General features: G+C 35.9%; 1 protein-coding gene across 1 annotated transcript in view; it reads right to left on the bottom strand.

Annotated features, from left to right (window-relative positions):
* The window catches only part of LOC309624795 (ankyrin repeat domain-containing protein 45-like), a 159,397-nt gene that overhangs the window by 47,218 nt on the left and 99,760 nt on the right, over positions 1-12,419 (bottom strand). The window contains exons 21-23 of the mRNA XM_082383401.1: positions 10,402-10,600; positions 9,515-9,703; positions 6,756-6,905 (exon numbers count right to left, since the gene is read on the bottom strand). Of these exons, the coding sequence (XP_082239527.1) occupies positions 6,756-6,905; positions 9,515-9,703; positions 10,402-10,600 (538 nt within the window). The remainder of the gene's footprint in view (positions 1-6,755; positions 6,906-9,514; positions 9,704-10,401; positions 10,601-12,419) is intronic.

Here is a 12,419-nt window from a genome sequence, read left to right as displayed (position 1 = left end):
AAAGCCCTTGCACAGAAACGAAGACCCAACACAGCCAAAAATAAATAAATAAATAGATAAATTTTTTTTAAAAAGCAAAAGTAAAATCAGTCTTCTACAAGCAATGCTGAAGACAGAGGGTCAATGACTTCAGGAAAATGGTTTTGGAGAGTCAAACTATTAAAATAAAAATCAAAACAAAAAGAATTTTGGACTTACAGAAAAATTCTGGACATATGGAAAAATTTTCTTATGGACATAATCTGGCATAATAGAAAGGAAAGTTAAAAGGGAGCTCACATGAGACTCCAGAAAGAGTGGCTGAGGAATATAACCTAAAGGAAGAGAAGAAAGGTATTGTTAAAAAAAATTAATTCATTTCCTGTTTCATAGAGAAGAGTCTCCTTCAAGTACGAAAGGTTTAATGACATTGGATCATATTTCCTTTGTTATGGATTCAATCAAATGATAGGTTCTAGAGTGAATAACATTTATACAATCATAATATTTATATAATCATAAAGTAGAGGTTGTTTTTTGGTTTTCCAAGTATAGAGTCATTTACTGAAAAGAATGAAGACAATTATACTTACAGCATAGAATGTAAATGTTATAAACCGTTTCCCTGTAAAAAATAAGAGCTCCAAAAATTTAAGAGATAAAAAGAAAAGGTTAAAGGAGATGAATGTTTAATCTCCTTATATTTCACGGCAAAGAGTATATAAAGGCTGTTTAGAAATAATAAATCAAGAATTAGATCCACCAGAGGGCAGAGGGCAGAAGCAAGAAGAACTACAATCCTGCAGCCTGTGGAACAAAAACCACATTCACAGAAAGATAGACGAGATGAAAAGGCAGAGGGCTATGTACCAGATGAAGGAACAAGATAAAACCCCAGAAAAACAACTAAATGATGTGGAGATAGGCAACCTTCCAAAAAAAGAATTCAGAATAATGATAGTGAAGATGATCCAGGACCTCGGAAAAAGAACGGAGGCAAAGATCGAGAAGATGCAAGAAATGTTTAACAACGACCTAGAAGAATTAAAGAACAAACAAACAGAGATGAACAATACAATAACTGAAATGAAAACTACACTACAAGGAATCAATAGCAGAATAACTGAGGCAGAAGAACAGATAAATGACCTGGAAGAAAGAATGGTGGAATTCACTGCTGTGGAACAGAATAAAGAAAAAAGAATGAAAAGAAATGAAGACAGCCTAAGAGACCTCTGGGATGACATTAAACACAACAACATTCACATTATAGGGGTCCCAGAAGGAGAAGAGAGAGAGAAAGGACCCGAGAAAATATTTGAAGAGATTACAGTCGAAAACTTCTCTAACATGGGAAAGGAAATAGCCACCCAAGTCCAGGAAGCGCAGAGAGTCCCATACAGGATAAACCCAAGGAGAAACACACCGAGACACATAGTAATCAAATTGGCAAAAATTAAAGACAAAGAAAACTTATTGAAAGCAGCAAGGGAAAAAAGACAAATAACATACAAGGGAACTCCCATAAGGTTAACAGCTGATTTCTCAGCAGAAACTCTGCAGGCCAGAAGGGAGTGGCAGGATATACTTAAAGTGATGAGGGGAAAGAACCTACAACCAAGATTACTCTACCCAGCAAGGATCTCATTCAGATTCGATGGAGAAATAAAAAGCTTTACAGGCAAGCAAAAGCTAAGAGAATTCAGCACCACCAAACCAGCTCTACAACAAATGCTAAAGGAACTTCTCTAAGTGGGAAACACAAGAGAAGAAAAGGACCTACAAAAACAAACCCAAAACCACTAAGAAAATGGTCATAGGAACATACATATCGATAATTACCTTAAACATGAATGGATGAGATGCTCCAACCAAAAGACACAGGCTTGCTGAATGGATACAAAAACAAGACTCATATATATGCTGTCTACAAGAGACCCACTTCAGACCTAGGGACACAAACAGACTGAAAGTGAGGGGATGGAAAAAGGTATTCCATGCAAACGGAAATCAAAAGAAAGCTGGAGTAGCTATACTCATATCAGATAAAATAGACATTAAAATAAAGAATGTTACAAGAGACAAGGAAGGACACTACATAATGATCAAGGGATCAATCCAAGAAGAAGATATAACAATTATAAATATATATGCACCCAACATAGGAGCACCTCAATACATAAGGCAACTGCTAACAGCTATAAAAGAGGAAATCGACAGTAACACAATAACAGTGGGGGACTTTAACACCTCACTTACACCAATGGACAGATCATCCAAAATGAAAATAAATAAGGAAACAGAAGCTTTAAATGACACAATAGACCAGATAGATTTAATTGATATTTATAGGACATTCCACCCAAAAACAGCAGATTACACTTTCTTCTCTCAGAACATTCTCCAGGATAGATCACATCTTGGGTCACAAATCAAGCCTCAGTAAATTTAAGAAAATTGAAATCATATCAAGCATCTTTTCTGACCACAACGCTATGAGATTAGAAATGAATTACAGGGGAAAAAACGTAAAAAACACAAACACATGGAGATTAAACAATACGTTACTAAATAACCAAGAGATCACTGAAGAAATCAAAGAGGAAATCAAAACATACCTAGAGACAAATGACAATGAAAACACGATGATCCAAAACCAGCAGGATGCAGCAAAAGCAGTTCTAAGAGGGAAGTTTATAGCTATGCAAGCCTACCTCAAGAAACAAGAAAAATCTCAAATAAACAATCTAATCTTACACCTAAAGGAACTGGAGAAAGAAGAACAAACAAAACCCAAAGTTAGCAGAAGGAAAGAAATCATAAAAATCAGAGCAGAAATAAATGAAATAGAAACTAAGAAAACAATAGCAAAGATGAATAAAACTAAAAACTGCTTCTTTGAGAAGATAAACAAAATTGATGAACCATTAGCCAGACTCATCAAGAAAAAGAGGGAGAGGACTCAAATCAATAAAATTACAAATGAAAAAGGAGACGTTACAACAGACACCGCAGAAATACAAAGCATCCTAAGAGACTACTACAAGCAACTCTATGCCTATAAAATGGACAACCTGGAAGAAATGGACAAATTCTTAGAAAGGTATAACCTTCCAAGACTGAACCAGGAAGAAATAGAAAATATGAACACACCAACCACAAGTAATGAAATGGAAACTGTGATTAAAAATCTTCCAACAAACAAAAGTCCAGGACCAGAAGGCTTCACAGGTGAATTCTATCAAACATTTAGAGAAGAGCTGACACCCATCCGTCTCAAACTCTTCCAAAAAATTGTGGAATAAGGAGCACTCCCATATTCATTCTATGAGGCCACCATCACCCTGATACCAAAACCAGACAAAGATATTACAAAAAAAGAAAATTACAGACCAATATCACTGATGAATATAGATGCAAAAATCCTCAACAAAATACTAGCAAACAGAATCCAACAACACATGAAAAGGATCACACACCTTGATCAAGTGGGATTTATCCCAGGGATGCAAGGATTCTTCAATATATGCAAATCAATCAATGTGATACACCATATTAACAAACTGAAGAATAAAAACGATATGATCATCTCAACAGATGCAGAAAAAGCTTTTGACAAAATTCAACACCCATTTATGATAAAAAAAACTCTACAGAAAGTGGGCATAGAGGGAACCTACCTCAACATAATAAAGGCCATATATGACAAACCCACAGCAAACATCATTCTCAATGGTGAAAAACTGAAAGCATTTCCTCTAAGATCAGGAACAAGACAAGGATGTCCACTCTCACCACTATTATTCAACATAGTTTTGGAAGTCCTAGCCATGGCAATCAGAGAAGAAAAAGAAATAAAAGGAATCCAAATTGGAAAAGAAGTAGTAAAACTGTCACTGTTTGCAGATGACATGATACTATACATAGAGAATCCTAAAGATGCCACCAGAAAACTACTAGAGCTAATCAACGAATTTGGTAAAGTAGCAGGATACAAAATTAATGCACAGAAATCTCTTGCATTCCTATACACTAATGCTGAAAAACCTGAAAGAGAAATTAAGGCAACACTCCCATTTACCATTGCAACAAAAAGAATAAAATACCTAGGAATAAACCTACTTAAGGAGACAAAAGACCTGTATGCAGAAATCTGTAAGACACTGATGAAAGAAATTAAAGATGATACCAACAGATGGAGAGATATACCATGTTCTTGGATTAGAATAATCAATATTTTGAAAATGACTATAGTACCCAAAGCAATGTACAGATTCAATGCAATCCCTATCAAATTACCAATGGCATTTTTTACGGAAGTAGAACAAAAAATTTTAAAATTTGTATGGAGACACAAAAGACCCCGAATAGCCAAAGCAGTCTTGAGGGGAAAAAATGGAGCTGGAGAAATCAGACTCCCTGACTTCAGACTATACTACAAAGCTACAGTAATCAAGACAATATGGTACTGGCACAAAAACAGAAACATAGATCAATGGAACAAGATAGAAAGCCCAGAGATAAACCCATGCACCTATGGTCAACTAATCTATGACAAAGGAGGCAAGGATATACAATGGAGAAAAGACAGTCTCTTCAATAAGTGGTGCTGGGAAAACTGGACAGCTACATGTAAAAGAATGAAATTAGAACACTCCCTAACACCATACACAAAAATAAACTCAAAATGGATTAGAGACCTAAATGTAAGACTGGACACTATAAAACTCTTAGAGGAATACATAGGAAGAACACTCTTTGACATAAATCACAGCAAGATCTTTTTTGATCCACCTCCTAGAGTAATGGAAATAAAAACAAAAATAAACAAATGGGACCTAATGAAACTTCAAAGCTTTTGCACAGCAAAGGAAACCATAAACAAGACGAAAAGACAACCCTCAGAATGGGAGAAAATATTTGCAAATGAATCAATGTACAAAGGATTAATCTCCAAAATATATAAACAGCTCATGCAGCTCAATATTAAAGAAACAAAGAACCCAATCCAAAAATGGGCAGAAGACCTAAATAGACATTTCTCCACAGAAGACATACAGATGGCCAAGAAGCACACGAAAAGCTGCTCAACATCACTAATTATTAGAGAAATGCAAATCAAAACTACAATGAGGCATCACCTCACACCAGTTAGAATGGGCATCATCAGAAAATCTACAAACAACAAATCCTGGAGAGGGTGTGGGGAAAAGGGAATCCTGTTGCACTGTTGGTGGGAATGTAAATTGATACAGCCACTATGGAGAACAGTATGGAGGTTCTTTAAAGAACTAAAAATAGAATTACCGTATGATCCAGCAATCTCACTACTGTGCATGTACCCAGAGAAAACCATAATTCACAAAGACACATGCACCCTAATGTTCATTGCAGCGCTATTTACAATAGCCAGGTCATGGAAGCAACCTAAATGCCCATCGACAGATGAATGGATTAAGAAGATGTGGTACATATATACAATGGAATATTACTCCGCCATAAAAAGGAATGAAATTGGGTCATTTGTAGAGACGTGGATGCATCTAGAGACTGTCATACAGAGTGAAGTCAGAAAGAGAAAAACAAATATCGTATATTAACGCATATATGTGGAACCTAGAAAAATGGTACAGATGAACCGGTTTGCAGGGCAGAAATTGAGACACAAATGTAGAGAACAAATGTATGGACACCAAGGGGGGAAAGTGGCGGGGGACGGGGGGTGGTGTGATGAATTGGGCGATTGGGATTGACATGTTTACACTGATGTGTATAAAACTGATGACTAATAAGAACCTGCGGTATAAAAAATAAATAAAATTCAAAAAAAAAATTAAATACATATGCATATTATTTAAATTATTATTGGCAAATAGTAGAGGAATTTAACCCAGGAATGGTGGCTTTGGGGCTGTCTCTGGGAGATGGTAGAGTGGAGGGCTGAGAGGGATAATTTTATTTCTTTTATTATATTATTTTCAAGTTGCAAAATTATGCATGAATATTTTTTACCATAAGTGTTCTGTGTGTGTGTGTGTGTGTGTGTGTCTGTGTGTGTATATTCAAAGACCTTACCTCTTAGGCCATGGCATTGAATACTCTGAAGCAGAAAATCATATATGAAAGTTAAAATAGCCCTTTTAGGAACGTGACTCTGCTAAATTGCAGAGGGGCCTGAAGTGGACAGACTGGTGTGACGGAACCTGGTTAGGAGGTGATTCATTCCACCTATGAGTTCCTAATGTGCTTACGTCCTCATCTCCCATTTGGTACTTACCTCATCCTGCCTAGAAATGAGGAGGATCTTGAATGATAAAAAATAATAATAATAAATACTACCACTCATGCACTCCTCAGTACCAGCATTTGAAGTTTTCACTGTCAAATCTTTGTGCTCTTTCCCTCTCTCTCCCGCCACTTCAGACCTACCCTTTCCTTAAAGCCTTGTTCATGTCTCATTTCCTACATGAAGCCTATTTCAAGTGTCCTACCCTTCGATAGTGTTACAGAGACAGACAGAATCTCTGCTCAGCACTCAGAAAATAAAAACGAATAGATTTTCTTCTCTGAAGATCATAAATGAGTGTGATAATCATAGCTGAAATTTAAAGAGCAGAGACTGTTCTCTGCAGCACCTCGTATCACATAATAAACAACTGAATCCCTTTCACTTGATATAATTTATCTGTTGGGTCAGATACATGCAGAAATGGTCTTCAAAGAAATCAAGACACCTAAGTGATGTTTTCCCCAAATGACCAGTGCTTGTCTCTCACCTGATTTATTGATTCTCGGCTAGAAATTTGTTTTATTAAAAACTTGGTATCCTCTTGACTTTTGACATAGCCTTTTGTAATACTATACATCAAGCTGAGGCGCTTTTTGATCTGCACATCTACAATATTCATCAGCAGTGGTATTAGTACCTGGAATAACGGAGAGAAAAAAACTGAAAATTTAATGAGGAAAAGCACCCTCTAAGGCAGATGTTCTCAAAGTGTCATTTCTCACAAGCTTGTTAGAAACACAAATGCGATGCCATTGCCGAAACACAAATTCTCAGGCCCCACTCCAGACCTGCTGAATTAGAAACTCTGGGGATGGGTCCCAAAATCGGTGCTTTAACAAGTCCTCCAGGTGATTCTATGCTCACTCAAGTTTGAGAGCCACTCTAAAGAAATGAAAGCTCAATGAATAACTGTTCTGTAGCTTTAAGGGGAAATCCCTGCCCTGCGCTTTCCCTCATTCTCCATATCACCAGTTTTCAGGAGACAAGAGAGGTCACCCCAATAACCTGGTGGTGATAGTAACCAACCGAATAAATCTTCTCTCTACACCTCAGTTTCTCCACTTGTAAGATAAGGACCTTAGGGTATCTAAGATCCTCCTTAGCTCTAAATTTCTCAAATCATAAGCTGAGGAAGGAGAGTGCAGTGACTGAGGAGAGTGGGACTTTTAAATATAAACCTGCCTGGGTTCAAATACCAGCTCTGCTACTCACCAGCTCTGTGACCTTGAGCGAGTTACTTAGTGACTCCAAGGACTCAGTGTCCTCATCTGTTCAATGAGGATAATGATACCTAAGTACCAGAATTCCAGTGGAGTGGCCCTCACGAGCAATGCAGTGAACCACAGAGACAGATGCACATCAGAGCACAGGGAGGATGGTGAGGGGCCAGGTAACACAAGAGGAAGATGTGACCAGGAAAAGAACATCACAGAGAAGGAGTCACAAGAGCAGAGAAGGGACAGATTTTTTTTTAACTGTTATTCTGGTTGTGAAACTTTGGGCAGAGGGAGAGATACTAAAGAGGATTTTTATAAAGTTTTATTCCATGATGCACTGGCACCCCCTGGGCCGATCTGAAGTAAAGGTCTCCAATATTCTTCAAAGTTTTCCAACACAGATTTGTTTCTTTTGAAAGCCATACTCTGCTGAGACTGGCCATTAGGACACCTAACTTGATAAAGTGGTGACACCTACTTCACAGGGCTCTTATAACAATTTAACTAGATAATGTAAGTAAAGTGGTCTGCACAGTTCCTGGAACATAGTAACTGCTCAGTAAACAAAAGCTAATCATGACTATATTTACTTAAATACACTCCACTGGGACTTGTCAGAGCATGTTAAACAGAAATAGCAACTAGTTCACACTTTAAATAGGGTTGACTTCCACAATAACACACCTTTTTAAATCTTTATTTCACTCAGAGAGACTTTTTGCAAAGTATTCCTTCTAAAATAATTATTTTACATTCATCTGCATAAGATCCCTGTATAAAAATTGATTATCTAAGGACGCCTCTACCTTCCACATTAAGACTTAGCCTCATTCTACATATCCTCATTTCTAGAGTCGTTTGTATTATGGTGGGTTATACCTTAGGTGGGCACTTTGCTCTAAACTCAGCTCATAGGGAAAAAATCATAAATAAATTGTGTATACAACTCTGTAGAGTCATTCTTATGAACACTAAAAGTTTGGTAACATTAATATAGAATCAAGGAAGGAACAAAAAAAGGAAGTCAACACGCACAAGTCTGGGCATTCAGACGATTCTGCCTTTAAGATCATTATTAAATTGCCTGGAGAATGGGGACTAGCTGGAGGATTCTAATGTATGCCTTTTGCCGTCAGGGTTTACAGCAATGCTTTTTAATATTAAGCCTCTATAACTTCAATACATACTAACAGACTTATTTGATGTCATAAGAATTAAGCAACTCAAAAATATGGAGTGGCAAGTGAAATCATCTAAAGCACCCAAGCTAAAAGCTTATATAATGCAACTGCATTGGAAAGAGAAAGGAGGCTTAAGAACGGAGACTGAAAATCTGAAGCTCTACCTTCAGAATCAAAACCAGAGCCACGAAAAGAAGAAATGGTCATTGTTAAGGAGACTGAAGGCCACAGTAAAACTGAACTTCATAGGCAGTGGGCTATGTAAGTAGTGTGGGCTCTAGGGTAAATATTTTTATGCTTCTGCACAGTTAGGGCTTTATGAGAAAATTTTACTAAAACTTGGAGAACTTGTTTCTGGGTTATCCTGCTGCAAGGGGCACCACTGTTTTCATTTATTCATTCAATACATAATTTATTAAGTACTTACTATATACTAGGTACCATTCTGGAGCCACAGGTTACATCAGTGACCAAAACAAAGATCCCTACCTTGTGGAAAGCACATATAACATACAATAAAAAGGTGATAAGTGCTATGCAGAAAAATTAAAATTTAAGCAAGTGGAGGGGGATCAGGGAGATGGGTGGAACATGCTGGGAGTATGGAGGGCAGGTTGCCATTTTATGTAGCGTAAAAGAAGGTCAGGGAAGACCTTCTCCATGAGAAGGTGAGATTTGAGCAATGACTTGAAGGGAGTGAGAGAGTGAACCATGCAGATACCTATAAAGAGAGGGTTCCAGGAGAAAAGACAGCTCCCTCTCTCATTTCTTTCAAAAGAGTGAGGTTTCTTAATTCATTCGACAGATAGTATAGAAAAAAAACAGTATTTTAAAATGTGAAGTTTTACCTTGATAAGAGGAATAAATCTAATTATTCTGAAATAACCTATTATTACTGTAAATTGAATAAGAACCAAGTGGTCTGGTCTCAATCTGACAAAGTATATACAAAATATATCAACGATTCCAATAAGCACGATAAAAAACTCCAAAGTATTCCAATGTTGATGAAAATATCTGCTTTTCAAAATTGTTATCTGTTTAGAAAACATATAGAATGTACATCATTTCATAGCACTATACAATGATATGGGGAGGGGATTCTTAAAAATTAACAGTTAAATCCTCAGCTACAAATGAGTTATATTCCAAAAGCTGGGTTTTAAGTCATTCATTTGAAATTCAAAAATATCCCACATCAAAAATTATAATTTGATTCCAAATATACATAATCTATTATGAAGCTGTAATGCCAAAGAAAAGCAATGAAAAATACTAAACAGATTCATTGCAATACTATTAATTATAATTAAAGTATGAAAACAGTAATGCTGATAAATCATCTTTGAAGCATTTATCCTAAAAAGTAGTTCTCATCTTATATTATGACAAGTAACTAGCAAACCATTTTGGTTTTATTCACTTATTTATTCTTTGCATCGTTACAGGGAGTATTTGAGGGAAACAGCAAATGTCTAGATTTTCAATTCTTTTTTGCCTGATCTTTGAGATTGTCTCCACTTTTATGCTACTTCTCTTATCTGATATCCAAGACTGTTTTACTGATTTCATTATTAAACTCAGAAAATTCAAAAAGACTACTAAAATTCCAGGATCCTATCAACTGTTACAGCCAAAGGCTTCTAGTATCAATTATTTCAAAAAAATGACAAAAATAGATTCAAATTATCTAAACTGTTCTTTTTATAGGATACATTTCTATTTTAAACAGTACCTTCAATGCTGATTCTAACAGATATAAAAATACAAAATAGTAGTTTACTAATATCAGTGCCGACACATTTAATTCTCTTGCCATTGGCCATAGATGCATTATCATAGGATAAATGTACATTATTCCTATAATATGTCCTGCATATTCAAATTCTTCTGAAAATACAATGCGATATATAAAAATCAGAAATCTATTATTCCTGAAAAAAAAGAGATCAAATAAAATGTCAGATCACTTTAAAAGTATAAGAATTAAAATCTGAAGCTCATTTGTTTAAGTAAATATTAACATTAATTTGAAGAAAGATACAAATAATATGAAACCATAGCTAAGCAAAAATCTAAACCATACTTTCTATACATAAAAATCATAAGGGAAAAAGATAAAAATATGCCTCTTGGTAATCTAGATCAGGGCTGATGAGCTTTTTATTTAAGTTAATGTCTTATGCTTATTATGCACCCAGGTAGAAGAAACATTTTCATTAACCTTTGCCAAAACATTAGGTACTGTAAATACATATTCATTTGGGACGGTGGCCTTTAGGGGAGGGGGCGTGTTTTTTTCTTCCAGTTTTCTTAAGATATAATTGACATACAGCACTGTGTAAGTTTTAAGGTATACAACATAATGGTTTGGCTTACGTACATCACAAACTGATTATCACGGTAAGTGTAGTGAACATCCATTATCTCATATAGATGCAACATTAAACAGATAGAAAATTTCTCCTTGTGATGAGGACCCTTAGGACTTACTCCCTTAACAGTTTTCATATGTAACATGCAGCAGTGTTAACTATATTCATCATGGTGTAGTACATTACCTCCCTAGTACTTATTTATCTGATAAATGGAAATTGTACCTGGTGACTGTTTTCATCCACTTCCCCCTCTCTCACCCCCCACCTCTGGTAAACACAAATCTGATCTTCTTTTCTGTGGATTTGTTTGTTACTTTGTTTTTGAAGTATGATTGACCTAGAACACTATGTTAGGTCCTGTTACACCACACACTGATTCAATATTTCTAGACCTTTTAAAATGATAACAACAATAAGTCTAGTTATGATATGTCACCATACAAAGATACTACATAGTTACTGACTATATTCCCCACACTGTACATTTCATACTGGTTACTCATTTATTTTGCAACTGGAAGTTTGTACCTTTTAATTTCCCTCACTATTTCTTTCCTCCCCCGACCCCTCCCTTCTGGACACCACCTGTTTGTTCTCTGTATCTATGACTCTGTTTCTCTTTTGTTAAGTTTATTCATTTGTTTTGTTTTTTAGAATCCACATATAAGTGAAATCATACAGTATTTGAATTTCCCTGTCTGACTTACTTCACTTAGCATAATACCATCTAAGTCCATCCACATGGCAAATGGCAAGATTTCATTCTTTTTGGGGGCTGAGTAATATTCCATTATATATATGGAATATATACATACATATTGAACCATCCTTGCATCCTTGGGACAAATCCCACTTGATCATGGTACATGATCCTTTCAATGTATTGCTGAATTTGGTTTGCTAATAGTTTGTTGAGGATTTTTGCATCTATTGATATACTCATCAGTGATATTGGCATGTAATTTCCTTTTTTTGTGATATCTTTGTCTGGTTTTGGTATCAGGGTAATGTTGGCTTTATAGAATGATTTCAGAAGCGTTCCTTCCTCTGCAATTTTTTGGAATAATTTGATAAGGATATGTATTAACTCTTCTCTAAATGTTTGGTAGAATTCATCTGTGAAGCCATCTGGCCCTGGAATTTTGTTTGTTGGGAGTTTTTACATTACTGATTCAATTTCAGTACTGGTAATTGGTCTGTTCATATTTTCTACTTCTTCCTGCTACAGTCTTGGGAGACTGTACCTTTCTAAGAATTTGTCCATTTCTTCTAGGTTTCCATCTTATGGGCATATAACTGTTTGTAGTACTCTCCTGTGATCCTGTGTATTTTGGTGATTTCAGTTGTAACTTCTTTTTCATCTGATTTTATTGAT

The sequence above is a fragment of the Balaenoptera borealis genome (assembly GCF_965194805.1).
Source record: "Balaenoptera borealis genome assembly, chromosome: 1".
In the NCBI taxonomy this organism is placed as follows: domain Eukaryota; kingdom Metazoa; phylum Chordata; class Mammalia; order Artiodactyla; family Balaenopteridae; genus Balaenoptera; species Balaenoptera borealis.
The sequence above is the reverse complement of the archived record's forward strand: the minus strand, read 5'-3'. Positions and strand labels throughout refer to the sequence as shown.